The sequence below is a fragment of the Accipiter gentilis genome, chromosome 19 (genome assembly GCF_929443795.1).
Source record: "Accipiter gentilis chromosome 19, bAccGen1.1, whole genome shotgun sequence".
Lineage (NCBI taxonomy): Eukaryota > Metazoa > Chordata > Aves > Accipitriformes > Accipitridae > Astur > Astur gentilis.
In genome coordinates this window covers 6,220,187-6,239,923 of record NC_064898.1, presented here as the reverse complement: position 1 = coordinate 6,239,923, position 19,737 = coordinate 6,220,187, and the positions used below count along the sequence as shown (strand labels likewise).

Sequence of the window (19,737 nt, the reverse complement as noted above, 5' to 3'; positions counted from 1 at the left end):
GTGGTCTCTCTTGGGTCACTGCAGCCATTAAGCTTTGATGCTACTCAAGGTTAATGATCAACCCATCATGCAACTCTAGTGCATTGCTACTCCATCTCACAGTGCACATGCAACACTCAATTGCTTTCCATCTTTGAACACCTCCACTTTAAGAGTGATCCATTTAGTGTTTCTTTTGCCAGATTTTGACGGCAGCACTGCAAGCCGGAACAAGACCTTAAAAGTCTCCACAACCTTATTTGTGTGTTTTAAGCAAGTGTTCTGAAGCAAGCAAAAGCTTACAGGAACTCAAGATCTATCTGTTGGGCTGATCCAACAGTAAATCACATTTCTACAATGGTAGTAAACAAGCAGCTAATGTACAGCTTCTTAAAAACAAATAATCTGCATGTCAAAATCCTAATCCAAATTCATTTTTTTGTAATGAAAGGAGGCAAATATTCTAAACTATTTCTAAACATCATAATAAACAGTATTTCTTCAACAAAACTAGAAAGATCCAAATAAATGCTGCTAACCACAAAGAGAGAACAAATTCATTTAAACATACAAAAGGTCCTTTTCAGCACTCAAAAGGCAGAAGCAGACAGATTGGCACTTGTGAAAGCAAAAACTCCAACTCATCACAAGCACAGCTGATTTTTCAATTATTTTTTTTTAATATACCACTTCCAGTTCCACTTACTGGACTTTCAGCAAAACACTGCCACGGTCTACTGTATTTGCCTTTGTGGGCTTCCTCCAGATTAGTTCCTTACACTTGCACATGAAGCACTATTGCTTAGGTTTTTATCTGTTAAAAAAGTACCTTACAGTCACCTGGAAAGAGATATGCTTTGTTTTCTTTAAAAAACAGTACTTGTGTTGTTATCATGCAAGCTAGACTCTGCTTTGTAGCTAATATTAGACATCTAAATGGGGGGGGGGGGGGGGGGAAAGGTGAAAGTCAGTTTGTTTTACCTGTCGTATTTTAAGATTCGTCTCCCCGTCAAGATTAGCTGTTTCAATATAGCACATGGCTTGCGGTTCACTGTAAGGAGTGTAAGATTTTCAATATTAAAACTCAGTAGTTTTTGTATACTACTTTCGCAGTACAATGGTCCACAATACACTTCTTCAATACACCGCAGAAGACAAAAATCCATATTGGTGGTATGTGATCATGGAAAGAGCCAGCTTAAAGTGCACATTTTCCAGAGATGTCTTTAGATATAGATATGAACACTTTCATACAACAAACTGGAGAAAAAAGTCAAGTCTAAATCAGAAGGTTAATAAGAATTTAACAGGTCATGATAAGCTTAGATGCCTAAAGTGGACTATTTTATGTTGTGATCCATAAAATTGCTTCAGATTTCAAGAGCTATAGATTAAATACTACGTATTGAACAGTGTAGAATGGGGATGTGCTTGGATGAAGAGGATAGTGTTCTCTGCTATTGAGTTCTGTTGACAAACTGCACACACAAAGGGTTGTGGCCACAATATCACCTTGAAGCTGATGGACTTGGGGAGTTACATCTGAAGTCACTGCTAATCAGTTGGGTTTTTTAAAAAAATCAGAAAAAAGTACAATAAGATTGAAACTGAGGGCTGTGATCTGCATCTTCCAGAGATGCTCCTGCCCCTGACAACAGGGACAAAAAAACCAAACAAACAACCACCCAAACTTCCTCACAGAACTGAGTTTTCCCTTAGTCAAGCTCTTATCTACATCTAACATGGAAGAGCTCTACATGGGTAGCACCTGTGATAAGGAAAGGTACTTCATCATGGACCTTTTCCTGACATGCCCCTTAAGATTTAAAACCTCTGTAAGGCACCATCAAAACTATTTTTTCCTGACTGTCTTCTCAGGCTGCTACGGAGTAGCAGTTTCCCATCTGGACTCAAACAAGTACTTCTTCAGCATATCACTTTCGGTATTCTTGAGATGTTGCTACTTCTTTTCAACATAACCAACCACTTTAACAGCAAATGTACTTAACCAGGAGAAAAGTCAGGAATAAAGGCTCCTTAGGACAAAAACTGTTAATAAATAGACAGGTACATTTGTAACACAGTAAGAAGCTAGACTTGGCTCTCCAGAGAATTTTTCTTAAAAAAAAAACTAAAGAGAAGAAGGTTCAGAGTCTGCTCTTTGTCGTCTCCTACATGGGCAATCTGAATCTGAACCCAAGAAAGACATAGGTTAGGTCCAGCTTGATTCTTATTTTACTTCTGTCACAAATACTTCATCTACTACATCTGAAGTGCTTAACTTGGGAGGGAGACCTCTTGCAATACAATTCCTCTCACTTCCACAGAAACGTGGAAGTGTTTCCATACAAAGTCGCACTTTGATTCAAATATCTTTTCCTTCATGTATATTTACTCTCTCTGTAAAATTCATTTGATGTCACTTTTCTTCTATAGGGGGGAAAAAAAGACTCAAGATAAAAACAACTGTTTCACCTCTGACAGTCAGCTCAGACACAGGAAATTAACACATACAAGCAAAAGACCCCACCCCTTCAGAGCATGCAAAGCCTTCTGGTGAACTGAGGACACTTAGTATTGTAATGTAAAAGAATCATGGGAATAATACCAATTGTAAAGGAGAACTGCCATAGAAATTGCTATTTAATTCAAGCAAAGGTTCTCCCAAATCAACATACTTGGGGTTAAATTCTCAGGTTATGCGATTATCAGTGACGGAAGGTTAGTAGAGTAATGTAGAACAAAAAGCTGACCCATGCAGAAATAAAGAAAGTTAAGAAATAAATCAGAAGGTATTTAGTATAATACATTAGAGAAGTTTTCAAGTAGAACAAATATTTCTCAATGCTAAAAAAGCAAGTTATTGATGTTCAAATGTAGCCTAGCTAACTGCATATTAAGGTTGACAACTGCTTATTTAAAATTTGGGGTTCATTTTAAAAAAAAAAAACAAACAATATCATATACCATGGAATGAAGATACCTCTATCCTTAATCCATGACAGTTCAAAAAGACTGAGCTTCCCTATACAGCTTTCAAAAAAATGAAACCTCCCAGGAATGGCACAGACAAGGATGATGGAGCATATAATGCAGCAGCTTAGAAAACAAGTTCCCTTAGAAGTTGGGTCATCTAAGAGAACTGTAACCTGGAGACCAGAGCAACCTGCAGTCACTGTTGAAAAGCATGCAGACAGAAGGAAATTATGGAGAAGAGCAAGATATCATAAGGTTTGGCTATTAGAAAAAAGCATGTTCAACAACAGGAACTGCGCTATTGTCTCTTGTTTCAATCTCATCTAAGCGGACAGTGGTCTTGATTTGGCCTGAAGTTGTTCAACACGATATAGAACCTAGATCAGCAGCCAAATACCACTCAAATGCTTTTAGGAACTAACAACCAAGCTTTGTTTGCCTGTATAAAGAAGCTGTCCTGTATTTCACAAACTAAAATGAGGAGGGCTCAACAGTTCACTGCTGCTACAATGCTAGGGATGGGCTATACGTGCACTGTATCAAAGACAAGGAGTAAACAAATTAAGCCCAAAAGTGATTTTGCAGGCTACTTATTAGATGCTGGCTGGGCTAGCCTTTTAGAATTACTGTTTGAAAGAGAAATCTTTTCTGAGAGGCAGGAAAATATGCTGGAAACTCAGTGGAATTAATTGGAAGAAAACTTAAGCTTCCTTAATTAAATGGAGGGATCCTCAGAAAGCAGCAAGAGCAACTGAATGCATGAAACTTGTGTAACAGACCTTCAGTCTTCCAACAAACTCAGTGATACACTTTGTGAATTACAGGTACATAATACTATGAAGTCCTTAAAGAAGCCTTCTTTCTTAAGAACCTATCTACATTGATATATGAATCATTGCCTACTAAAGCACTGTTTTGACATTGCTGAAATTTTATTTTAAATGTGGAGCAGAATTAGTGCCATCTGATGTCTGCTTCTATTAATCGCAAATACAGAGTTTCAAGTCCTCTGTACCTCAGTTCATCAGACACATCACTTCCACACCCATTCAGGATACCTGGAAGATATAATGATCATGTCTGCTGGAAGATGTTGCCCATTGGTGACCTTCACAATATCGCCTACTGCTACCTGTTCAGTCAGGGGCAGGAGTACAGTAGCATGGAAAAGAAAAAACAAACAGTTCGCTTGTCTGGAATGTTAGTTTGTTATTTTCTTTCACCCAGTCAAAAGAACAGCATCATGCACAGAACAGCTAGAGACAGTGCTTCTGAAAGTCAGAGTACTTTTCACTGCAAGTTTGGAAGTATCAAAGCATTCCCTTTTTTGAATGCAAAGTAAACAGTTCTCTACAGAAAAAAAATAAATACACACAGTGGCAAAGTGTGAACATCAGTGGCTTATATTTAGTAAAGATTACTTGTTTTCTATAATCCTGCCACTAACCAAACTTGAGGGATTTTTTTTCCTTTATTAAACCTACAGAAAAATTTTTTTTCCTAGTATAAAACCTACCTTAAACTTTACCTTCCTCAAGTATCAAGAGTTTCTCCTATTCCTTCTCCATGCTACTTACCTATCCAGTCAGCACTATCATTTTTTCTTAGCCCTCTATAGATGCACTGCTTGTAGTAGTCACTAGCAAGAAGTATTGTCTCTACAGTATCTACCACAGATAGATAGTATCAACCAGTTCTTCCCTGACCTATAGTCAACTTGACATGTGCTAAGTCCTGTTTTCTGGAACACAGGAGACCTAAGAGCTTCTGGCACATTTAATGGGAGTCACACACGCATGGGACTTTCCATTCCAAGATAGACCAAGTAGCACTCTCAACACAGTAAGCCAGGCTTGCCTGATGATTATCAGGCTGCTTAGCACCAGTGCACTGCTTAAGAGTCTGAAATGGGCTTGAAATATTTTTAACACATTAATTTATAAAAACTGAAACAGATGGCATGTTTGAACAGGCAGATTCATTAGTCTTACTCTGATCCCACTGAAAACAAATTCCCTACCAATTTCAAGACAAAGAAGATCAGAAGTCTGCCTTAAAGTAAACAAGGTAGATGATACAGAACTGTTATTCCCCAACAATAAATGCGAGCCTGGACAATATGCAGGCCAATTCAAGAACTGCTTAAGGGTATAAGGAAACCAGATACCAGGCTCAGCTTTAAATATCTTTCAATTCAAATAGGACATGGAACAGCATGAACAGGCATCAGCATCAACCATCAGAATCCCTGACAATCTGTAGTTTCTACTAGAGCCTAACACTTCAGCAGGATTGCTTTTAGCTCTCTTGAGGCAGGTCTCATTTCCCAGAGGTTTTAAAAGGGTGTACTTTTTCCCTCATTTATTAAGTAACAGGGCTAATTTTGTCATTAAAAAGGCATTAAGAGCCATGATTAGATCAATACATCCTGAGGGATTTCAACAAGTTCTAGAAATAAAGCTCACCACATCCTGGCACAGGGCTTCACAGAACATGGGTCCCAAGTGCCTGAGGAAGCGGCAGGGCTTGTGTTCCTTACTTGAGAAAAACAGCTAATTAGCCTCAAAACCCAAGAACTTTTTAGCACAGGAAGCAAAATAAGTCTGTTAGACTTTCAGGTGACATACAGCATTGCAGTGAAAGTTACTCTTCTAGATGTGGACTAAAAATACCCTTTACACCCTGGAGCATATTAACCCTCGAAGCAAAAACACTTAGAACAGTTCATAAGCATTTGACTGAAGCATAGTACTAGAATTTAAAGATGGGTGCTCAAGTGCCTTGCGCAGGGCAATTTTCACTATTGCAACAGAAAGGATCCCTCCCACCCCAAGTCACAGGGAATTCTCACATAGCATACATTAATTCTAGGCCTCTGAATTTATTTTGGCAAAAGTAATTCTTGAACACCCTCTTCCACTCCCTCCCACCCCAATTTTATTTACCTCTTTCCACATAATGTTCTGCCACATCCCATTTCTTAGAACTGGAAGGAAAGTTTAAAGTTAGATTAGAATAAATAGCCAAGATTCAGACAAATTTCAAAACAACTGTATCATCAGCAGCAAACATTGACCAGAATAGGAACTCACACACAGATCAGAAAAGTACTTTTCAGAAGCTGGGATCACACTTTTGTCCACAGCTGTAGGCATGTGCATCCAAGAAAGAGGAAGAATCTGCCCTTAGTATTTGTATCATTTTTATCACCTGCTAGACAACAGTTGGTGGGCTGATTTCTTCTTGGCATCATTTCACACTAACCCACAGATGGGCAGTGTTGTTGTTTGTATGGGAAGTGACCTTCCTTAAAACAAAGGGCATTATTGCCCACTGTCAATCACTATCAGGAAGCATCTTTATATGCGATTTAACCACAGAATTCTCACTTCTCACCTTTTTCCTTGTATTTTGTTCACTAATGTGTTGACACTTCCAACTTCACTACCACATCAATTGCCCTTATAAGGGCCTGTAAAGGGAACTAGGCCTTAAGCCTCACTGTTTCTAAGACTACTCATATGAGACATATAACTAACAATGAGAGATTGTTTTAGATGTAATTAATAGAATGCGGGTGCTCATAAAATGATATCTTATTTGTCCCCTATAGAGCCCTCATCATGGCTGGCTTAGAACCTAGTCAAGCTGAATCAACAAAAAAAAAAGGATCATACATCTTAGACCTAAGACATAAGAACAGAGAAGAGTAAGTGATTAACTTTAGAATAAGATGAATTAATAAAACAGCCTGAGTGATCCTCAGAAATTCAAAGGTGATCTCTGATGTGTAAGAAGGTAAGTGACTGTGGTGACTGGAGACCTTCTGCCTATGCCCACCAACTTCAGAAGAACCAAGATGAGACAATAACAATCAGCTGAGACAGGAAAATGTATTGGACTTTTGAAACCAGTGGAGAATAGAGAACTGAGAGGTCATGGACGAACACCAAGAACTTCTCTTGACAAATCATCAACTGCATACTGTTTTGTAAAATCGTATCTATAGAAGGCATTTGAGTTGTCCTTCACCATTAACTGCAGTGGTGGCCCAACTCCGAGTTGTTAATAAAGCAAACCTAGTGAAACCCACGTTTGAAAATTCTTTAACAAAGGCTGAGGCTTAATCGTCAGACAGCCTCAAACTCCTACTGAAAAGCAAACATCAGCTTTGGCAGAAGGAGAATGAATCCTAAATGCTGAAGTTCACATTAAAACAAAAGAGTTTGAAAACAAGGTACTGAAACAGGCCTTGGCTTCTGTAGCACCTAAGTCCTATGCTGCTGTCTTAACACACTCATCAGTCATCTACTCTGGAACATGCTTTGCCACCCAGGTAGTTCTTATAGATGCTTCTATACATACTTAATACTACCCCAGCCTAAACAGTAAGGTCAAAAATTTATGCCCAATCATTGCTGGGTAACCAAATCCAGTCCAGGTGTGAGCACACCAAGTATACCTAAACAAACACTTCAGTGAAAGCAGCTGTAGCCAGTTTTCAAAGATGTTAGAAGCATAGCATACAACAGATGAACATTGAAGAAACCAGCTCCCTACTTTTAATACAAACAATTTCCTCCTCAGTTCTATGCAATTCACATACATAGCTCATTTGAAAACCATACTAAGTTCCCAAAAGATACAATTCTGCTGAATACAGCCTCAGCACCCCTAATCAGGTTAGACCACTCTACAAACAGGAATGCAAGATTCTTCACACCAAATCAAGCACAGGAAAGCTATTTCTTGATTCCTGTCCTCAGGCCGCACACTTTAGAGCACTGAATCCTGAGATTTAATAATACAGTGGATGGATCACAGTGAAGTGCACAAAAAATGTGTGGGCAGCAACAGAAGCACTGCTAGCGATGCATCTAAACTGCTGAGCTTCCACCCAAACAAGTTTATGCAGTTTAGGGGAAGAACAGTTTTGTCGCACCCTTTCCTTCCCTCTAAGCTGTGCTTGAACTGAGCTCTGCTTAATTCAGAACTCAGGAGAAAGCCTGAGCCCAGAATCTGAAGTGAAAAAGCCACATACCTTCAAGCCTTAACTAAAAACCCAAACCCTCAGAGGAATTGCAACACTTAGCATCTCCTGTGCCTTGCTTTAAACAGCTCCCTGTTGCAACAGGGAATTTTGGAGATGGTTCAGCACACAGTTCATTGTTGCATGTTCACATGCAATGAAGGCATTTTGTAGCTTCAAGTGCCATGAACTTGGTCTTGTAGACAATTTACTTAAGAAAACAATTTAACTTCCATGCTTATTGAAATCAATTTAAGTATTGAAATTAATTCGTCAAGCAAGTTACTGAAGCTACTTTTTTTTTTTTCCAAACTCATAACCCCACGGTCAAAAGACAAAGTTTCCATTAGACATAAAACAGTTCAGAAATTTTGGGGCTACAATTTTGCACCTTCTGCTATGCTTAACCTAGTTTTATAGGTGTACTCCAAAGGACAGAAATGACTGTCTTCTCTAGAACTTTTATAGGAGGGTAAAACTGATGAATTATTCATTGACAAAAGGTATTTGGTTAAAGTAACAAAGAACAAGTACCTAAAAAGACTGCTCCTACTCAGAAACAGAGTTTCAATATAAACCTTCTACCTAAGACTTTCTAAGACTAAAAACCAGTGTATTGATGTTCTGGATCTAAGACTTAACGCTGTCACTCACACCTTGGTGTGTAGCGCCATTTGAAGTGCTGGTCCTGAAAGACAAGCATTTCCCATCAGTCTTGTGCAACAGCAGACAAGCACAGGGCTAGCAAACTATTAGAGCGCATCCCTTACAGTATTAAATGCTCGCAGCTTATTCTATCATTTGAGAACAAGAGGATCAATACATCAGAACAGTTATTACTGAGCTCTCTACATCCATGCAATATGCTGCTCAGGGGCTTCTCTTGGGATTACATTTAGTCTGGTCCAGAGATTCAATGTCATCTCTGCACACACCATGTGAAGCCATCCAAGACATGAAACACTGGCTCAGAGCCTAACACGCTCCAGTTCCTAACAGAGATGTACATCGCTCACCTGGAGCAGAACTTTCAATCTACTTTTCTCCAAAGGGATTTTAATTCCTACGTACCAAAGCCACTCTGCAAAGCAAACCAGTGTTTTCAATGGTAAATTTAATATAGGAAATGTGCTTTGAAGATACACTACTGCTCCAAAAAACTAAGCATGAAGATAAAAGCAAAGCATACATGCATACTACTGAAGCAAGCATCTGGTCATTGCAGGCACTGGAGTTCAGAACATCGCCAAGCAGCCAGTACGTGTCTATTTTTGAGTGATTTGAACTGCTCTCTGTACCGACTGCTTTGACTAGACCTCACTTGACTATAAGAGGAACCTAAAGACACATACAGAACCTGAATTTATTTCATCTTAATCCCACCCTGAACAGAAATTAGCTTTTCATTCTCATAATACAAATCTCAAGAATGAGCCTCTTTAGCCTTCCTCTTAAGAAATATGAAGATACAGTTTTAAGTATCATTTTGAAAACTATTTTAGAGTGTTCAAACTAAAAAACCAAAACCTGAACTAAAATAATTTAAAGTGCTACTTCGCTCCATAAGAATACCTCGTGGTGTTTAAGGTTGTCTCTCCACAATTACTGTGATAAACTTCCCTTGAAGTGTTTGTTAGCACATGTTCTATAACTACAAATGAATTAGAAGCACCTATATGACCTTTGAAAGAACAGTCTTTTACATTACCTATAACAAGGCCTGCTGTGCTACAGCCAGTTAATTGCTGATTTCTCATTACTAATAAATACACTGTTCTTGCACTTGAAACATCTTCCCAGACTCTTGTAATGAAATTACCTTGAACTGGTAAAGCAATGCTTTTTGATGTTCATTAATATACAATCTCAATGATCAACTTAACTTCTCAAGGATGAGAAAAAAACAACTCATTGAAAATAGTACTGCAAACATTATGCCTATTAACTGAAGGATGGAGCTAGCAGGTTGTTCAGTTCCCCTTGTCCTTTAAGGGTTTCTCTAGCTTTCTGACACTCAAACTAAACGTGTCTGGGAGAGGAAGGTGCTCTTTTCAGATGTCAAGTCCCTGTGTTTTCCATTTCACCTACAGATCTCCGTAGAGCAGGAAGGGAGCTATCCAACACAGGAATGCAGACATCCCATGACTGCAGCACAGACTGATCATAGGGTAGCCTTCAATAAACAATTCCCATTTTCCGCACAGGTTCTCACTTAAGGGAGATGAAGAAAATGAATATGATGTCTTCAGGTATTCAGTACCAAGTAGTGTCAATATCTCAGGGATATAAGTAGGCATTCAGAGAATATCATTGTTAAATTCTTTTACTGACACTTCAGGAAAGCAAATGCACAAAATCCCCAGAGTTCTTCCTATATTTTAAGGGCAGAAACAGTTAAAAAAATTACTTAATATGCCTTTGACACCAACTTTTAGTGTTTCAAGAGTCTGTTGGGCTTTTTTTGTTGGTTGGGCTTTGGGAGGGGGGGTGTGTTTGTTTTGTGGGGGTTTTGGGTGGGTTTTTTGTTTTGATTTTTTTTGGTTGGCTGTTTTGGGGGTTCTTGTTTGTTTGTTTGGCATTTTTACACGAACTTATAAATTCTAATAATCCCCCCCCATGCCTCACCCTCAAGTGTCACACTATCCACATCAGCCTGAAACATTTGGTAAAGTAAAACCCTAACATATCAGTAACTACCTATTCCAAAAATACATGCATTCCCCACCATCATGACTGTTTAAGCAACAGAATTATTCAGAAGTAAGTGTTCTGGTACTCACTATTTGCACTTTAAATATTTAAACTTAAAGACTGTTTAGTCTTACCTATTGTTTTCTTTTTATTCACTGCACTGTCTGCCTTATGCCTCTTCTGCAAGGAAACAAAACATTTCATTACACCTCATTACACTTCATTACACTTCAGTACAGATTCCAAAACCATTAGAGCTAGAAACATGACAAACTGCAAAATGATATACTGGGTCATTTTTGCCTTTGTTACATTATCTTTTTTTAAAAAGCCATACAGATCATCTAAATCCAAATGGTTTGTAAAAGAATACAATGTAACTTTAAAGTGAGAGTCCCCATCTTGAAAGTCAGGCTCAAACCTGGATCATCAACAAAAACAACTTAGGTCTCCAAAACTAGTTTTTGGAAAGAAAAACAAAAGGAACAATGAGGAACAGTGTATTTAGATGATAGCTGCACTACACATTCTACGTGCTGTTTGTTTAGACTGATTTCTAAATTATTTTATTCATCAGAACTTTGCAAAGCAGAAAGACCTCTTCATTTTAAACAGTATCCAAGCAAGTTAGTGCAGATTTTCCCCCAAATAGTTTGCTCTATGCTCAAGTTGCTTGGCGCCCCCAATCCCCCCCAGTTTTCTCAAGACCAATTAAAAGGCCACGTATCTGTCAGAACTCTACAGTGCCTTTTTAGCCAGGCCTTTCTATTAAAAGCACAAATAAACAAGTTTGAAGAGGTAGAAACAAGATTCCTGACTTCTACTGCTTCCTTGTTCACCGTCTATGACAAAAATGCTTGATTTATCTCCACTTGCTACAGAAATTCTAGTCAAGTTCAGAGCTTTGAAAATCAGAAGGATCTTTTGCTGCTGCTCAGCAATGACTCAATATTGACTTCATAGATGCATAGCTTTGTGGCATTTTGCAGCTTTTTTTGAAACACTTTGTCTTTAGCACAGCCTTCCCCATAACCATACTCACATAGTCTTCTATGATTTCTTTGATGCCAGCAACTGTTAAAATAAATAGCAATGGCACCAAGGTGGTATATCTTCCTGTTGGAGAGACATCTGGAATTTGCTGTGAACAGAGGAAAAAGAGATACCCAGTTTATATTGGTATTTAAAATTAGTTTCTAGCAGATTTAGAACTTTAAGCAAAGCTCTCAGAAAAGAGAACGCTGAGTTTTCTAATTTGCACCTGACTGACATCCAATTTCAGTGGGCAAAGTAGCCTAAGCTCTCAGTAGGTTTAAAGAAACTACTACCATAAAGTGAGAAGATAAAGTTGTTGTACATGTCTTATTCTATTTCTCTTCTCTTCACAAGAAAAGCAGTCAAATAATGTAATTTACCTGGAAGCAGTGATAATCTGGACTATCTAAACAGTCAGCAGTTTCACAAGAATCCACACATGCTTTTCTCAGTATGATCAAGAGCTCCATATTTTACAATACCACTTCTTGGTCTTACTAAGACTAAAAGTAGCTTGATTTCACAAACCACATTGAGAAGTTTCTAAGTTGCCTTCTAATTTCAACTGTAAAGTATATACAAAGAAGTACAGAAGCACTATACTTCCACAGAAGTATAGAAGTATTACTATTAAAATGTCTAAGGATTTCTTTGCAGTTAAGCGTAACAACTGAAACAACTTTTGCTATATTACAATTCCATTTTATAATCAAGGCAAACCAATAAAACAATACCTGCAGTAAGGCAATGAAGAGGAAGAATGCATTTGCAGCTTTTCTTATCTGCTCATACAGGAATCGAGGTAGAAATGTCACCACACTGTACTTGGCTGTGCTGCAGGTTAGAGGATTTTTATTTTAGTACTCAATCAGAATATCACACAGGGATTATGACCAAAAAGTTTCAAGTAGGCTTCTAAAAGCCGGTGTTAGAAAGTGGCTCAAAGATCGCACAGTAAAGACACATAGAATATGGAGGAAGTTGTCTGTGTTATGAGGAAGAGCTGTACTGAACAGAAGAGGTATCACACAGACCCAGAAGTCTCACAGTCCCACTTCAAATCACTGGTGCCTTTATTATTGGATTAACTATCAAATAGTTTACTATCCATCCAAACTTCAGCACCATGAACATGCAATCTCTCACCTCAGTTCCAAGCACTTGATCAAGTGCCTACCCCTCATCAAAACGAAGAATTTAAATGTTAAGGGAGGCAGAGCTGAATATGGGAAAAATTAGAAATTCTGCGGTGCCATTTTAAAAATGCCTCATTTCCCAGTTCAGAACCACTCTACGTTCAGTTATGAATAATCCTCTAGAACAAGACACACTTTTTCAGCTTACTCTTTCTAGCTATTTTTCCTGAGTAGTTACATTACTATTTATTCCATCTTAAAACAAAAGTAAACTGTACTAACTAGTCTCAATAATCTATGTAATTTCTTGTCTTCCTCACATCAAACCCATGATGGGCATGAATACAACTTCAGGAAAAAAAGTGTCCAAGATCACAAGGTGATTTAACCATTGAATTTTTAAGTGAGCTGAATAAGCCACCTCCATGCTGTCAGGTTATCAAAACCAACCTAAAAGAGATTAAGACCCTTGATCTTGCAAAGTCCTCACTCCCTGAACACATTAGGTACAACTCAGTCACCTACATGTCTTCTTGAGACAGTACAAGGAAACTCATTGTGCTGCAGAACTTCTGAGCTGTACCAGTGACTGAACCTATCCAGTAGCATGTAGTGTTCCATTAGGTGAGAAAAAAATATTTTTAGAGCAGAAATAGCAACTCTGCCTTACTTTCCCCCATTGAATTAGCACAGCATCTTCCCCCACTGTTAACTACCAGGCATCAGCCCAAGTTGGAGTTTTAATAACCGTGCACTTGCAGCTGTAGTTCAGGTGTCTTCCCCCAGACACTAAATGTAAGCTCTGCAGGAGTCAGACAACCTGTGACAGGAGTTTTCTTTGTGTGTTGGGGCATCATTTTGTTGAGTTGGGGTTTTTCGTTTGTTGGTTGGTTTGGTTTTGTTGTGGTTTGTTTTGGGTTTTTTTGTGGGGGTGTGGTGTTTAAGTCTTGTATTTCCAAGGAATTGAGAACCCTAAGATACTCCTTACAAGAACAAAAAAAAAAATTGTTTCCTGACACTAATAACACAACTCTGTGAACACAGACAAGATGCTGTTTTATTCAAGTTTCCTAGAAGTGTCAAGAGCACCTTTCCATTAAGCCTGGTTCTCGATGTGAAATGCTTTTCTGGTTTTCTCCCACCCATAAGCCTTCCAGATCAATTGAAATCCATGGCATTACTATTCACAGATCACAAAGAACTAGTATAATCAGATGTTTTATCTACATGATCTGCCTTCTACAATTGACTGCTAGGCATAAAAATCTTACTACAACCTTGATCCACAAGCAGTTAAGTTCAATAGGGTTCTCTTATTAGTTTGTATGTACAAGGTTAAAGAACTGCATTCTCCAAGACCACTTACTTGCTTTAAGCATTTTCTTCTCCCTCTCAGCTTCCCCATCCCCAACTCGAAGCCACCTAATGAGATAGTGCTTTATCTTCCAGAATGAAACAGTAACAAGATAGAACATAGTAGAATTTGTTATAAAAAGCTCTATTTTGGACACTAGAGCAGAATCAGTGGGGCAAGTTAAACAAAATGGTCAATTAAAGAACAATTAAGACCCCATCTTATCACCTAGTTTCCTCTTCAAGCAACTACAAACCACTACTAGGTTTGATGCAAATCAGTTATTACTTTAACTGAACTCTAAGAAAAGGTACCATGACAGCATTTCCAGTACTACAGAGTATAGACTTTCTATTGCTACTGCTGCTCAGCAAAATCATGTATTCAAACACTCAATGTGGTATTTTACAGAAATTTCAGGTGGTCAGACTTCAACATAGTTATACCAACTAAGCCAATAGAGTGAAAACATGCATCCAGGTTTAAAGCATATAATGTAGTACATTTATTGTATAAATGAAGAGAAGTTATTTCCTTGAAATGCTATTAATTTCTTCCAACTCTAAGTATTTTTAAGCCACATTTGCTTGGTCTTATGTGTAATAACCTTCCTTTAATACAGAACATAATTAAACGCGTCTCAGATGTACCTTGTGACTTAAAAAATACAGGTTAATCAAGTTAACAGTTTAGACCTACAAGTGAATTCCCCAAGCAATACTAATTAGAAACCAAGTATTAGCAGATTTTTTTTATATCAAAATAGCATTCCCCTGGATACCACATTGCTATGACTACATCAAAGCAAGAATTTGTCTGAGTGCAATCAAGCTGAAACATTTATTAACAACATTCTACCATTTACCAACTTTATAGCTAACTGATCCAAACAATATGCTTACTCTAATGATTGTGTTGATACCAACACAATAAGGCTCTTCTGAACAAGCATTATACATGCTAAGTCACACCATGTATTTTGTTGCTTAAGTAACATGACAGATGCCTAGAGAAAATAGGTACAGTTCTAATTACAGGGGCACATTAAGCTGTTACCATGCAGACCAGGAACAGTAATCATGTGTGTGTTTAAACAGCAGGTGCATATTATTATTAAAAAAAGCTTCTTATGAAAAGCTAACTAACACTCTAAGCTGGGCAGGACTATTTGATTAATTTGGCTCTGAGGAACAGCTGTCTAAATGGCAAATACAATACTTCAAAATAAAAAAAGCTTTGTGCTCCCTCCCAACAGAGAGATGCATTGTAGGTGACTTAAGAATAATCAAAGCTCAGAATGAAGTTAATGGTGATGACAGACAGGTAGAAAATTCAGGTAGCTTGCTCATAACACAATTTTGGTCACTAAAGATAAATACCTGCAAAGGTTAGTCCTCTGACAAGCCCTAGTCAGAGCCATCTTATCTTTAAATACGCGCCTTGTACCCAACTCCAAGAACGCCAGGTCTGCAACTCACAGAACAGGTTGTGCCAGGGGGAAGAGGGAAACACATGCAGGAAACCAAACAACAAACTGTTTTTTCCTTAAGCAATAGTTGTGTAGTTAAGCAACATTTTCATAGTTAACAAGTTCGATGTTTAAGCAGGCGTGCAAATATTAGAAGAGATGTCTTCTCTGTATCTGCAACTTAATCCACATAAGTCATGTTTCACATGACAGCACTGTGCAAGTCAGGAGGAACACTACTAAACCCTGTTTAATAAATGAATTTGTATACACATCAGTACAGCTAAAAGCATCTGCCCCACTGTTTCTAGGGCAGTGCAGAGATTTTTCTGAAAGCAATCACTGTATAATTTGAAAAAAGTTAGTGTCATTCACATACCTTAACTCAATACTGTGCTACTAGAGTACCAAGGATGAGTTATTTTGATAACATTCAAATGAAAAGTAGCAAATAACGTGCCAAGAAACTCAGCAGTAGTTTTCCAGTATAGTTCCTCTATTTATTAGCATGGAATTTTTGCATTACAGGTCCCATAGTTACCATTTTCCCCATTTCCCCAAAACCTTCATAAAGTCAAGTTTTACTCTGTTGAATCATTCTTAAAGAGGCAAAGGCTGCCAATAATAGAAACAGAGAAGTTACTTCCTTGAAAAGTGTATGTGTGCTGGCAATGAGCAGCTGAATACAGCTCTACATTTTCTCAGTCAGCCCTCTAAAGGCCTTCCACCCCTTCCTTGAGAATTAATATTGACAGCTCTGAGATGAACTTCACCTTCAGGCTAATCATGATAAAGAAAACAGGACATGTTTGAGACACACATGGTCTCATTTCCAGGGGTGATACACACAACAAACTGTTCTTTCCTGGGCAGCATTCACCCACAACTATCCATTCCACAGTTCACATACTTGAAGTACTCTCAAATCTGAGAGCTAAAGAATGCTTATTACTTGATGTTAGTGCTTTTAACACACACCAATTCACAGGATCAATTACTAAGAAAGCCAGGCACAGACATCTGAACCACAGCAGAGGGGCTGGGTAATTAAAGCAAACGTTAAGGACTTGAAGCCTTCTCTCAAACAGGCTTTATTTCCATTAACACGTACAAAAGATCAGATGACCTGTAACAGAGAAAGAAAAAATAATTAAAAAACCAAGATGATCTGCTTGAATTAAGGGCTCAAGTACCGTCTTCAGTGGAAGAGTGTGTGTGTGCTAAGGTCTTGCAGGCACATGACTTCTTTTAATGCCAAGATTGACATCAGCTTCAGACGTTCTGCTGTAGCTCTGAACTTCAGAAGCACTATGAACACAAGCTACCTCCAGTCACCATTGCTGTGAGAGGCACAGCAGCAAGCTTTACATACTTCAAGTGATACTTAACTACATTAACACAAAAAGCAACAAACAATTATTGGACTGCGTATAGAGAAAGCTCATTCATAGGAGTATCTCATCAACAAACAACACTGCCACGCAGAACACTGGCTAGGCTGTTACAAATCCAAACGTCACAAACAAGACTTTTAGCAGTTGCACGCAAATGACAGATCATCTACCTCCTTGCACATATAGAAGATAGTGTATTTTCATCACATAATTCAATAAAGACAAAAATCAACTGTTTACAAATTCTCCAAAGAACACATCATGAAGGCTTATAAGAAGCAATTACTATATGCCTATGCAATGATTATTGGTTGACTGGAAACTAGGTCCTAAAGAACCAGTGTTGGTTTACTGTAGCAGGCAGCAATTTCTGCCTGAACCAATGCAGCCCCCAATTTAATCAAAAATCCTCACTCTGTCAGATGAATCCTTGAGACCAGTTGCTACAGAGGAAGACTCCAGCCAGAAAGGGTTTCACCACGCTGTATATGGCCTGTACACTTCCGTCAGCTAAGAAAACCTTAGCTGGTGCTTAAATACTCTGAACAGTTCAAGACAGACTCTGAGCTCAGGTCAGAATAGGAGTGTACAAGGAGCAAGACTAGCTCTTGCACAGTAGAGTGCAAAACTTGAATCCTACAAGATATTATTGCTTAAAGCTTGCCAGAGCAAGGCAAAGAACCAAGAACCATCATGTTAGAATATCTGTCACCCAGCTCTGGAGTAGCCATAGTCCAAATGCCTGTATTGTTTCCATCTTTTCCTGCACTCCCCTACAGTTTCTCTATAATTGCAATGACATCTAACACATACACGTTCATATATTGTCAGAAGATAAAACAAGTCTTAACTTTGTTTAAATGACGTACTTCTGCCTAGCCAGCAAAATATCAAGTCCTGAAAGATTTCCCAACAAGCTGTGTAATACTGTAGAAAAGGGATAAATCCGTTGTCCTAAATTATGCACACAATGGAACTGATTGGGAGTATTCAGATGTATTAGAATTAATCCATGTGAATTTTGGCAGAATGCACTTCTAGCAGCTTCAAACTGCAGTGCCCAGTAACTTCTAAAAACCCTTACCAGTGAGAGTTTTCATCTGAAGGACCTCACCACTTCCCCACGTTTCTTAGTATAAGGATTCCTTCATTTATAAGATGGGCTCCCACAAAAGCAACTAAAGGCACCACTGTGTGTTTGGAAGACTTGTTCTTCCCCTCCTTTTTAACAGGAGAAGCTGATCACGTCTAGTATCTGAGCCCTCTTCTCTCAAATCATATGATTTGGGGAGAAAAAGATTGTTTCATACAGGTATAAAAGACTCAAGACGTATCAAGCCAGCCTACTAACTCCCCTGCAGGTCAAATTCTACCAGAACTTGTGGGTTTTGTGGGCCAGAAAGATTTGGGCCTGCTGTAATAAGACACTGAAGCTCTTCTGAAGACTAGTTTACTTCAAGGTAAATTCAAGACCTCATACATAACTAGATTTAAAACAAACAACCAACAAAAAACCGAACAGCAGACAGCTGTCAGCTAGACAACCAACCACCGAGGTTTAAGGAGTGTTTTACACAAGGGGAAATCTAAATTAGCATAGACTTCTCAAATATATTCTTACATCATTATTTTATAGTAATGCACATCATTAGCGTCACGTCCTACACCAAAACCCAATGAAAAGGCAGGGTGGTAAGTGCAATTCATTGATTACTGTTGCTTCTGCTGGCAAGTAGTGTTATCTGCCCTAACGCACAAGTTCCATGTCAGGAGTAAGATGTTTAGGCTGACAAACCCAGCTTGGCTGAGCTATCTGCACTTCCTCAGAAGCTCCATCAGCAACAAGCTTATCTTCAAATGCTCACTTTGGTTATCTTTGTACAGACCATTGTTAAAACAAAAGTAGATTAAAATGGAGTATGAACTGTTGTCTGCTGAAGCATGTCAGTCTTACTCTCTAGTTAGTAAGATCAACTCCTAACTGTGTAAGGATTTCTCAGAATTTCTAACCTACAGTATCTTGTGCCAAACCAACCCAGTATCAGCAGAACTTCTACCATACACTGGCAGTGAAAGACTGCAAAAACTCACGTAACTCATGTTGCCAAAGCAAGTATTACTTCCACTAGAAATGCCTCCTACAGTAGAGCTCATTACAATCTTAATACCGAACAGGCATTAGCACGACTGCTTATGCTCAGTTTAACTTAAAAACAAAACCTCATGGCCACATTTAATAGAAATGATAGCACTTCTGCTTTCCAAATCCTGTACCCTGGAGGCTTTTCCTAAAGCATGCAAACAAAAAAGGTCTTTCCATTTGTTCTCTATTCATGCAAACCCTACAGAAAGGGGAACAGACTCCTGGCTATTTTTCAGCAACAAATACATTAGACAAAGACTGTTTAGACACAGCACTAAAAGCTCTGTAGGCATGATATTGTTTCAGCATGCTCCAATATTGTCAGGTCATCACTACAGAAATAGGCCCTTGCTTTTCAGTAGCCCTGCTGGCAAATACAACTCAATAGAACAGAGCTGACTAGAACAGTTAACCTAGAAATACTACTGCCTAAAAAAGGAAGTTTAATATCACATTTAGTTACTGTGCAAACCCAAAATAGGCTTCACAGTAAACACACAGCATTGATATGAAGATGGCTGAAAAAATATCA

At 38.4% G+C, this 19,737-nt stretch overlaps 1 protein-coding gene across 3 annotated transcripts in view; it reads right to left on the bottom strand.

Moving 5' to 3' along the window:
- Positions 1-19,737, bottom strand: part of ATP8A2 (ATPase phospholipid transporting 8A2) — a 350,586-nt gene that overhangs the window by 282,385 nt on the left and 48,464 nt on the right. The window contains exons 3-9 of one of the 3 annotated variants that reach the window (XM_049823013.1): positions 16,780-16,794; positions 12,445-12,544; positions 11,718-11,816; positions 10,810-10,855; positions 5,901-5,941; positions 4,014-4,087; positions 961-1,030 (exon numbers count right to left, since the gene is read on the bottom strand). In XM_049823013.1, coding sequence (XP_049678970.1) covers positions 961-1,030; positions 4,014-4,087; positions 5,901-5,941; positions 10,810-10,855; positions 11,718-11,816; positions 12,445-12,544; positions 16,780-16,794 — 445 coding nt within the window. Of the gene's footprint in view, positions 1-960; positions 1,031-4,013; positions 4,088-5,900; positions 5,942-10,809; positions 10,856-11,717; positions 11,817-12,444; positions 12,545-16,779; positions 16,795-19,737 lie in introns of those variants that run through there. The other 2 variants (XM_049823014.1, XM_049823016.1) reach the window with 2 other exon arrangements.